Source organism: Otolemur garnettii, unplaced genomic scaffold (assembly GCF_000181295.1).
Source record: "Otolemur garnettii isolate 467f Iridium unplaced genomic scaffold, OtoGar3 scaffold00020, whole genome shotgun sequence".
In the NCBI taxonomy this organism is placed as follows: domain Eukaryota; kingdom Metazoa; phylum Chordata; class Mammalia; order Primates; family Galagidae; genus Otolemur; species Otolemur garnettii.
In genome coordinates, this window is record NW_003852415.1 from 14,890,414 (window position 1) to 14,902,385 (window position 11,972).

At 37.2% G+C, this 11,972-nt stretch overlaps 1 protein-coding gene across 1 annotated transcript in view; it reads right to left on the bottom strand.

Moving 5' to 3' along the window:
- The window catches only part of EML5 (echinoderm microtubule associated protein like 5), a 167,328-nt gene that overhangs the window by 115,232 nt on the left and 40,124 nt on the right, over nucleotides 1-11,972 (bottom strand). The window contains exon 8 of the mRNA XM_012803403.2: nucleotides 5,402-5,539. Within this exon, the coding sequence (XP_012658857.1) occupies nucleotides 5,402-5,539 (138 nt within the window). The remainder of the gene's footprint in view (nucleotides 1-5,401; nucleotides 5,540-11,972) is intronic.

Consider the following 11,972-nt stretch of genomic DNA (forward strand, 5'->3'; position numbering starts at 1 on the left):
AAAAAAAAAAAAAAAAAGAAAATGTCTATATTACTCAAAGCAATCTACAAATTAAATGCAATCCCCATTAAAATACCAACATGATAATTTCAAGATTTGGGAAAAAGAATTCTTTGTTTTGTATGGAACCAGAAGAAACCTCATATAGCCAGGGCAATTCTTAGTAATAAAGACTACCAGACTTTTGGCTATACTACAAGGCCATAGTGATCAAAACAACATGGTACTGGCACAAAAATAGACATACTGACATTTGGAATCAAATAGAAAACCACGAGATGAAACTAACATCTTTCAGCCACCAAACAAGAACATACACTGGGGAAAAGAATCCCTATGCAATAAATGGTGCTGAGAGAACTACATAACCACATGTAAAAGATCGACACCTCTCACCACTTACAACAATTGATTCAAGATGGATGAAAGATTTAAATCTAAGGCATAAAACAATAAAAATCCTTGAAGAAAGTGTGGGGAAAACACTTGAAAATATTGGCCTGGGGAAAGATTTTATAAAGAAGATTTCTGTGGCATTTGCAACACAAAAATAAACAAATGGGACTTAATTAAACTGAAAACCTCTCTACAGCTAACAATCAAAGCAAACAGACAGTCTTCAGAATGAGAGAAGATATTTGCATATTATGAATTGGACAAAAATATGATAACTAGGATCCATAGAGAACTCAGATTAATCAACAAAAAAAGATCCAATGACCCCACATATTACTGGGCAAGAGACATGAATAGAATCTTCTCTAAAGATAGATAAATGGCTAACATATGAAAAAATGCTCATCGTCCCTAATCATTAGAGGATGATGTAGTAATCAAAACTACCCTGAGATATCACCTAACCCCAGTGAGAATGGCCCACATCACAAAGTCTCAAAGCTACAGATGTTGGCATGGAAGTGGAGACAAGGAAACACTTTTACACTGCTGATGGGACTGCAACCTAAACCAACCCTTTTTAGAAGAAACTATGGCGAATCCTCAAAGAAGTCAAATATAGACTTCCTATTTGATTCTATAATCCCATTACTAGGCATCTACCAAGAAGAAAAAATATCTTTTTATCATAAGGACATTTTGCATAAGACTGTTTATCAGAGCTCAATTTACAATCGCCAAATTTCCACCAAATGTGGAAAAAACATAAATGCCAATCAACCCAGGAATGGATTAACAAGCTGTGGCATATGTATACTATGGAATACTATTCAGTCACTAAAAAAGATGGCAACTTTACAGCTTTTGTATTAACCTGGATAGAAGTGGAACATATTTTCAGCAAAGCATCACAAGAATGGAGAAGTAAGAATTCAATGTACTCTATTCTAATATGAAGGCAGTAGAGGAGCTAACACAAGGTGAGGAGGAGAATGAGCAAGTTGGGAGAGGGGAAAATGGAGGGAAATGGAGGGTCACAGTGTATGCCACACTTCTTAGGGGCAGGACACAATTATAAGAGGGACTTTATCTAACAAATGCTATCAGTGTAACCTAACTCTTTGTACCCTCAATGAATCCCAAACAATAAAAAATTTTTTTTTTAAATTTCAACCTCCAGCATAAATAGGTTAATAATGTAGAAGGATATAGCCAGGCATTGTGGCAGGCACCTGTAGTCCCAGCTACTTGGGAAGCTGAAGCAAGAGGATTGCTTAAGCCCAAGAGTTTGAGGTTGCTGTGAGCTATGCTACCACAGCACTCTACTGAGGGCAACATAGTGAAACACTGTCTCAAAAAATATATATATATAAATTTTTAAAAAACAGGGGGATATAAAGTTTTTTTTAATTTTAAATGGTGCACTGGTTCATAATAATTAAAAAATTATTAACATTTCTTATCACATAGAAAAGAGATGTTTAAGAAGATATTGTGGCTTTACCCTGTTATATCATCTTATACCCTGGTGTGTGTACCAGTGTATAAGATTCTAATCTAATTTTTATTCCTGTAACCATAATATAACCATTCCTTGTGAGGGTACTTTAATACTGCTATATTACTGAATCCTGCTTTATCATACAGAGAACACAAAGCAAACCAAGAGGAAATAAATTCAGAAGGATTAAGAATACTATTTTGTGACTTAACCTATAAAAGCATTTACTACTCAGAATAACCTTTCCACTGATTTAAGGAGTAATGTAAACAAATGTTTTTTAGATTCAGTTGCTAAAACACAGCCTTATTAGAAAAAAAAAATTTTTTTGAGACAGTTTAACTTGGTCACCCTTGGTAGAGTGCCATGGCATCCTAGCTCACAGCAACCTCAAACTCTTGGGTTCAAGTGATCCTCTTGCCTCAGACTCCCAGGTAGGTGGGACTACAAATGCCTACCACAATGCCAGGCTATTTTTTAGAGATGGGGTCTTGCTCTGACTCAGGCTAGTCTTGAACCTATGAGCTCAGGGAATCCACCTGCCTTGGCCTCCTAAGGGCTGGGAAGAAATAAGAAATTTTTCGTTTAGTTTACTGCATATAATATTTGAAAGGCAAGTAAATGACTAATAACCAGTACTTTTAATGAACATTAGCTAAAAGATGATCACTACTTTTTAAAAAATATCAGCTCAAAGAGGAAAAGTCTTGAATGTTTTACATTCATTTTAGATTCTCGTGCAACCTCTACACATTAGCATTCTAATTCTAATACTTTCAGTTCTTATGCAAAAGAAAAAATAAGGCTGATCACAAATACTAATATTCACATGTTTCTGTTTATGATTTCTAACCTGTAAAAATGAAAAGTCATCTTCAAAGAAATTAAACAAGCAATGAGAAGAACAGATGATGATGATAGTTATAGAGATTCTAGAATAATGACCAAATCGGTGCCCCAATAGTAATAGTAATGAGAGCCTAGTAAAGGCGTTTCATAGTCTTTCATCTCAGTTTAGGAAGCTGGCTGACAAAAGAAGGCAATATGACATTTACAGAGCTCTGGGAAGAAAGCTTTAATTGACATTCAAATTTTATAAACCATTTAAAAAATGAGTTTAAGAACTAAGAGTAGCCAAATTCCCTCTTTCATAGAGACAGAAAGCAGAAATGTGATTTTTTTCAGGGTTAGAGAGGGAGGAATGTAGAGTTATCTTTAATTGGTATAGAGTTTCAGTTTGGAAAGATGGCATAATTCTGGAGCTGGATGGTGGTTATAGTTGCACAACCATGTGAATGTACCTAATGCCATGGAACTGTATATTTAAAAATGACCAAAATTATAAATTTTACATTAAGTATATTTTACCACAATAAAAAAAATTACTTTAAGAGGCTGGGTTCAGTGACACCCAGCTGTAATCCCAGCACTTAAGGAGGCTGAGGCAAGAGGACTACTTGAGCCCAGAAGTTCCACACCAGCCTAGGCAACATAGCCAGATCCCATCTCTAAAAATATATGTTTTTTAAATTAGCCAGGCATGGTGGGGTGTGCCTCTAGTCCCAGCTACTGGGGAGGGTGAGACAGGAGGATCTTTCAAGGTTATATTGAGCTGTATCATACCAGCCTGGGCAACAAAGAGACACCCTGTCTCTGAAAAAAAAAAATTAGTTTAAAAGAAAAATCTCAGCATATCCCATCATAAAAATCTGTCTCAGAAAGAGGACTACATAAATATCAAAGCTCAGAAGTACAAGGGAACATGATGTAGCTGAAGAAGTGAATGAACTTTTGTACAGATGAAAGAGAGACTGAGGTGCAGAGAAATAGGCAGGAGAGATGTCCACCATACCATGTTAAGGTTATAAACTTCATCCTAAGGACAATACAATGTCTTTATCATACTTAAGAAAAAGGAGTAATGTAAAAAAAAGAAAAAGGAGTAATGTAAACAAATGTGTCTTTAAAAGAATCACTATCACTGTAGAGCAGCAGTTTTCAACCTGAGGGTTGTGAGCACTTTGGGGGTCGAAGGACTCTTTCACGGGGGTCACCTAAATATATCCTGCATATCAGCTATTTACATTATGATTCATAACAGTAGCAAAATCACAGCTATGAAGTAGCAACGAAAATAATTTTATGGTTGGGGGTCAGCACAACATGAGGAACTGCATTAAAGGGTTGCGGCATTGGGAAGGTTGAGAATCACTGCTATAGAGTGAAGAAAGGTATGGAGACCCCAATCCAGTCAGGAGATGACATACGCCTACACAAGAGTACATGGTAAGAATGGAAGAATTATGGCTAAGGTGCCAGCCACGTACACCTAAGGTGGCGGGTTCGAATCCCCAGCCTGGACCCGCCAAACAACAATGACGGCTGCAACCAAAAAATAGCCGGGCGTTGTGGCGGGCGCCTGTGGTCCCAGCTACTTGGGAGGCGGAGGCAGGAGACTCGCTTGAGCCCAGGACTTGGAGGTTGCTGTGAGCTGTAATGCCACAGCACTCTACCCAGGGGGACAGCTTGAGGCTCTGTCTCAAAAAAAAAAAAAAAAGAATGGAAGAATTAATGTGTAAGCTCTTTAGGAAGTAGCTAAAAAAGAAAAATGAATTAACATTTTCTACACTTGGCAATCGAGTTGAAGATCCTACCATTCACTAAGCTAGAGAATAAGGCCTTTAAAAGTACTTATCCTTGTAAACATACAGTGGATCTACAGCCAATTTTTTAATGGCCACACAGAATTCAATTGCACCTAACTATAATGGCTTTAACAAAGCAGTTCTTTAAACTTTTCTAATTACACCAACAAAAGAAGAAAGGCAAGCACTTTTTTTTTTTTTTTCAAAGCATAAAGCCGGGCTCGGCGCCTGTGGCTCAAGCGGCTAAGGCACCAGCCACGTACACCTAAGGTGGCGGGTTCGAATCCCCAGCCTGGACCCGCCAAACAACAATGACGGCTGCAACCAAAAAATAGCCGGGCGTTGTGGCGGGCGCCTGTGGTCCCAGCTACTTGGGAGGCGGAGGCAGGAGACTCGCTTGAGCCCAGGAATTGGAGGTTGCTGTGAGTGTGATGCCATGGCACTCTACCCAGGGGGATAGCTTGAGGCTCCGTCTCAAAAAAAAAAAAAGCATAAAGCCGTTAATAACAAAAAAACCATTCACCCAGTTTTAACAGCCTTGTGGTTATTCACTACAAAAGATCATTACTGAAAATCTATACTACCCAAGAAGAGGAAGTTGGGACCCAAATTTATAGCTCAAAATTTTACCCATTAATCTATTAAGCATTCTTAACCACCCCCAAAACCATTTTTGAGTTTATTTAATATTCTAACAAAGCTATTTTTTTAAATATAGTGTATATTTAATGGAAATAATATCTGAAATATTAAGTAATGCTAAGATGAAGAAAAGACAAATGAGTAAAAAAAAAATGAGTATTACACATTCTACCTCATTGTGAGCATTACTGTTTCTACTTCTACCCTAATACTATACCTCACTCGAAGTACAGTGAATGAGCCATCCTTCATTCCAAGCGCAAGATGGATTCCATCTGCATTCACAGCTGCACAACGAATTGGTTCTTCCATATTACACCTTGCTATCAATGCATGATCTACTAGGCTCCATATCCTGTAAGATTTAATTAAAAAAATAAAAAAGGATAGTAAACTAAAGCATAGTTTAAAAGATAGTAACATATCCTATGAAAAATTTTGGTTAAAATAATAATCCCATTTTAATTAAGATAAATCTAGGTATTTTAATTGTCTCCTTCATGGGAAAAGTTCATATCTGGAAAAAAAGTTGATAGAATCTTTTACTTTTAAAACAACGTAGTGATGTAAATTCTTTTGAACCAATCATTTTAGACAGAGGATTTGTATCCTAATCAAAGGCAATATTTATGCAAATATACAGTTGAATCTCCACAGCTGACCATCTCTCTACATTGACCAACTCCTTAAGCTGACCTAATTTTCATAGACTGGACATGCACAACATGTACAAGTATAGCAGGCCTAGTTCTTTATGTTGACCATCTCTGTGTGTTGACCAGTTTGTTACAGTCCTTTGGGTGGTCAACTTACAGAGGTTCTACTGTATATATGCACACACATATCATTTTCTATATATGTGTGTGTGTGCATGCATGTGTGTGTGTGTATATATATATATATCTTTTCAATTTAAGTGTAACACTTAAGACTATTTAAATTCAAAATATGTCCCAGATTGGCTCAGGACCCATAGCACAATGGTTATGGCACTGGCCACATGCGCCAAGGCTGGGGGATTCGAACCCAGCCTGGGCCAGCTAAACAACAATGACAACTGCAACAAAAAAATAGCTGGTGTATGGCAGGCGCCTATATTGCCAGCTACTTGGGAGGCTAAGGCAAGAGAATCGCTTAAGCCCAAGAGTTTGAGGTTGCTGTGAGCTGTGTTGCCATAGCACTCTACCAAGGGTGACATAGTAAGACTCTGTCTCAAAAAAAAAAGTCCCAGATTATAACGCTAGAAATCAACAACAAAAATGATAACTAGAATATATTTATTGCCTGAAAATTAAGAATTATATTTCTAAATAACAAAGAGCAACAATGAAATCCTAAGAAAAGCAATGAATAAGTTGAACTAAGTTATAACAAAACTGCTCACATCAAAACTTGTGAAGATAGCTGAAAGAGTACTTATGAAGAACTTTCAGAAACTTTAAATGTGCATACAGTAGCCCTCTATATCCATCTAGTCTGCAACCACAGATGCAACCAACCATAAGGAAAATGCAGTTAAATCTATGATGGTTGAGTCTGTACTGAACATGCATAGACTTTTTTTCTTGTCATTAGTCACTAAGCAATATAGTATAACCACTACTGATATACATTGTATTAGGTATTGTAAGCTATCTAGAGATGATTTAAAGTACTTGTTTGCCTTTGAATAACATGGGAGTTAAGAGCACTAACCCCATACAGTTGAAAATCCACATGTAACTTTTGTCTCCCCCAAAATGGAACAGCCTGACCGGGTGTGGTGATGAGGCTCATGCCTTGTAATCCTAGCACTCTGGGAAGCTAAGGTGGGTGGTGGTGAGTTTGAGACCAGCCTGAACAAGAACAAGACACCATCTCTACTAAAAACAGAAAAATTAGCTGGGCATCATGGTAGGCACCTGTAGTCCCAGCCACTCGGGAGGATGAGGCAAAAGGATCGCTTCAGCTCACGAGTTTGAGGTTGCTATGAGATATAACACCCCGGCATTCTACCCAGGGCAACAAAGTGAGACTCTGTTTAAAAAAAAAAAAAAAATTTAATAGCCTACTTTTGAAAAGAACCCTTACCAATAACATAAACAGTCAATTAACACATATTTTGCATGTGATATACCATACTCTTTTTTTTTTTTTGAGTCTCACTCTGTCACCCTCAATAGAGTGCTGTGGCTTCATAGCTCACAGCATCCTCAAACTCTTGAGCTCAAATGATCCTCTTACCTTAGCCTCCTGAGTAGCTAGGACTACAGGTGGTCTCCACAGCACCTGGCTATATATACTATATTCTTTAACAATAAAGTAAGCAAGAAAAAAGAAAATGCTATTAAGAAAATCATAAGGAATAGAAAATATACTTAATATTCATTAAGTGGAAGTAGAGCATCAAAAAGTCTTTATGCATGTTGTCTTCATGCTGTGTAGGCTGAGGAAGAGGAGGAAGAGGAGGAAAAGGAGGGGTTGGTCTTGTTATCACAGGGGTGGCAAAGGCAGAAGAAAATCTGCCTACAAGTGGACCAGTGCAGATCAAACCATGATATTTAAGGGTCAACTGCATATGGGAGGATGTACATAGGTTATATGCAAATACTGTTATCATTTTAGGTAAGGGCTCAATGAGCATCATAGATTTTAGTATGTGGGGCGAGAGGAGTTCTTTGAATCAGTTTCTTCCCACAGGTACTAAGGTATATTATAAAATTTTGGAAAGGCTAAAATTTAATGAATAGGTATCTACCTCAAGAGTTTAGAAAAAAATCGGCAAAACTAAGTAGATTTTCTAAATGCTTTTATAACAGTATCCTTTTTTAAAAAATGTATTGCTGCTTTATAGGAATGATATTTATATATTGCTTTTATATCCAGAAAATTTGCTGACTGCTCTTTTCAGTTCCAATAATGTATTTGTATTTTCCTGTGGATTTTTCTACATATATATGTATACATCATATATTAAAAACTGCAAATGACAGTTATTTCTTCCTTTCTAATCCATCTATTTACATATATAAATACATACATATACACACACAAAATAAGGTTTTTTTTTCTTTTACCGTACTGTGCTGACAAAGATTTCTAGTCTATAGCTGAATAGAATGGTTCAAACAGGCTCTTTTTTTCTGATGTCAAAGGAAAACTTTCAATATTTCAACATTAAGTACGATATCTGCTGAAGACTTTCTATACCCTGGCTCTACCACAAGCCTACTATGTCCTATAGGCCAAACAAGGCTTTTGCCTATTTATGACAATCTGAGAGCTAAAAATGGTTTTTACATTTTTAAATGGTTGCAAAAATTAAAAGAACATAAGAAACACAAGAATATTATCTGAAATTCAACTTTGCATGCTGGTAAATAAAGTTTTATGAAAACACAGCATATTCATTTGTCTATTATTGCCTATGGTTTATGTGTTGCTTCTCTTATCACACTACACAGATAGAGTTAAGATGTAACAAAAGAGATGGTACATTCACATCTCTTTTTACTGCTCAGCATACTACAAAACCACAGTGACACAGTCATAACTTGACAGAATTTCAAGTGCTATGTGTATTACCATAAGGTGACATTTTGTTATTATTTTTTATTACCAGGGCATACTCACGGTGTTGAAACAAGAGGAAAAAGAAAGTGGACTTCAAGTGTATATTTTTAACACACAGAACGTGGATTATACTGTTATTGAATTAGATGGCAAAGCATTGTGTTTATTATCAAATAACATTATGGTTATGCTAAAAGAATATAAATATACACTAACATTATCAGACTAAGCACTTATCACAATATTTACAACTCAAAGGAAAGTGATAATCAGAAAAATCAGAAAAATTAAAACAGATTATCTCATCACAATAGCATTTTTCACACAAATTTAAAAATTAAAACAAAGTTGCAACAAAATTAAGTTTCTGAGTGGGTCACTTGTTAGTCAGCAAAGAAAGCTGTTTATTAGAGATGAGATGAATTAAATCATTTTGGATTGCAGCAGCTGAAGAAATAGACTTGTTTAAGACTAACCTTTCAGCAAGAACAGTTGCTCTAAGAGTTGACAGTTTTGGGAACCCTGCCAATAATTAATTAAAAAACAAGACAAATAGTGTTTTTCTTGAATCTTAAATCAATAGCTAGTACAGATACTACTCAGTTGTTTACAGAGGAATCAATGTCAAGTTTGAAGTGATTGAAGAATTAGCTTCAATGAACAGCTGCATGGAACAACTATAGCTGAGAATATTTTCTAAAATACTGAGAAAATACCAATTCAATACAAACCTCAGTCAGAATCTAGTAAAATGAATTACAACTAATGGCTGGTAGTAAAATAAAAAATGTGTATGAAAAAATGGCTTAAACATTTTCAAAGATTGTGAAAATGTAAGGTAGTTAAAGCCTCTGATTATTCACATTATTCTTCAGTAGGTACTTTGAAAAAAAAAAAAAAACACAAAGAAACTAACTCCCCTATGTGGTTTTTTTGGTTTTTTTTGAGACAGAGTCTCACTACGTCGCCCTCAGTAGAGTTCTATGGTGTCACACCTCACAGCAACCTTAAACTTTTGGGCTTAAGCAATTCTCTTGCGTCATCCTCCCAAGTAGCTAGGACTACAAGTGCCCACCACAATGCCCAGCTATTTTTGTTGTTGTTGTTGCAGTTGTCATTGTTGTTTAGCAGGCCCGGGCCAGATCTGAACCCACTAGCCCCAGTGTATGTGGCTGGCACCCCATCCACTGAGCTACAGGTGCTGAGCCTGTCCCATGTGTTTTTGAACCAACAGTGTTAATGGCAAATTTTATTTGCTCTTATGAAATTTAACCATTGTCAGTTCCATGAATTTTTGTCAGAAATGGAAGCTGAAACTCCTAACGCAGGAGTTTAACAGTTTAGCAGTGGTAAAGTTCTATTGTGATTTTTTTAATCTCATAGCCAAGCCTGAAATTTTAAACCAGAAGAACTGCCCTCAAACACTATTCTTAAATGCTGAATGATTCTGAAAATCAGCTTTTACTGCATACTTAATACTGTTTCCTAGTGAATTCAGCCTAAAATTATAAACCACAAGCAGCACTTATACATGAAATTTATACTGTGGTAAAGTCATACTGTTTCCATAATGATTAACATCAAACTGCTTTATACACTTCCTGTGCTATCAAGACTTAAAATAAGGCCAGGTATAATGGCTCACACCTGTAATCTTAGCTCTCTGGGAGGCTGAGGGGCTGGATCACCTGAGCTCAGGAGTTTGAGACCAACCTGAACAAGAGCAAGACCTCATCTCTAAAAAAAACGAGCTGTTGTGGCAGGCATCTGCAGTCTCAGCTACTCAGGAGGCCGAGGCAAGAGGATTGCTTGAGCCCAAGAGTTAGAGCTTGCTGTGAACTAGGATGCCATGGCACTCTACTGAGTGCAACAAAGTGAGACTGTCTTAAAAAAGCAAAACAAGAAACACTTAAAACAAGAAGATAGCTATCCATTCCCACACAAATCTGCAGTGGAATTTTTTTGGAATTTAATCTACAGTTTCAACAAGGATGTTGAACTACCCTCCTTTGGTGGTCCTCTGTCTTGTCCCTTGTGGCCTAAGAGAAAGCCATAAACAAAGCTCAAGTTTACCCACAGAAAAATGCCCTCAGAGTGGGCGGCACCTGTGGCTCAGTGGGTAGGGCACTGGTCCCATATACAAAGGGTGGCAGGTTCCAAACCCGGCCGTGGCCAAACTGCAACAAAAAATAGCCAGGTGTTGTGGTGGGCGCCTGTAGTCCCAGCTACTCAGGGAGGCTGAGGCAAGAGAATCATCTAAGCCCAAGAGCTGGAAGTTGCTGTGAGTTATGACACCATAGCGCTCTACTGAGGGCAATAAAGTGAGACTCTGTCTCTAAAAAAAAAAAAGAAAGAAAAAGAAAGAAAGAAAAGAAAAAGAAAAATGTCCTCACAGCAAAAGTGGCTTTGGCTCACTGATGCTCCTCAATTCCTATTTTCTTTCACAAACTGGCTAGACAGTTCTTCACTATCTTCTCAGTTCTTTGAAGCTTTTAAGGAGATTTACATTTAACTAGCATCTTTATCGTTGTCTTCAGTAGAGGAGGTCTTTCCAGATAAATTTCCCACCAGTAACAGAAAGAGAAGTCTGACCAATTAGGACCGATTGCCCTTTTTACAGCAGCTATGCAGCAGCTGATAATAACAGTTTTACAATCAAAGAATTATAAAGCAGTTCCCACCAAAGCACATGAGTAAAGGGTAGTCCCACAGCAGTTTCTATTCAGGTATAGAGCTTCAGCATCTCCCACCCATATAAAATGCACAATGATAGTAAATGGCATGACTAATTAGCATACCATAAAAAAATGAGAAGTTATCTGGATCCCCACCTCATTCCTTACACTAAAGGAATTTTCACATAGATCAGAAGTAAAATATAAAAAATAAAAGACTAATGTACAGGAAGAATATATTAGAAAAAATTTTAATTTTACAGATGATCTCTCCATAATAAAGTATCATAAGTCATAAAAGAATATAATAATAAATTCAGCTACATAAAACCAAATAACTACAACAAAAAACTTTTGCATGACAAAAACAAGTGGCTCATGCCTGTAATCCTAGCACTCTGGGAGGCCAAGGCTGGTGGATTACTTGAACTTAGGAGTTCAAGACCAGCCTGAGCGGCTCGGCGCCTGTGGCTCAAGCGGCTAAGGCGCCAGCCACATACCCCTAAGGTGGCAGGTTCGAATCCCTAGCCCGGGCCCGCCAAACAACAATGATGGCTGCAA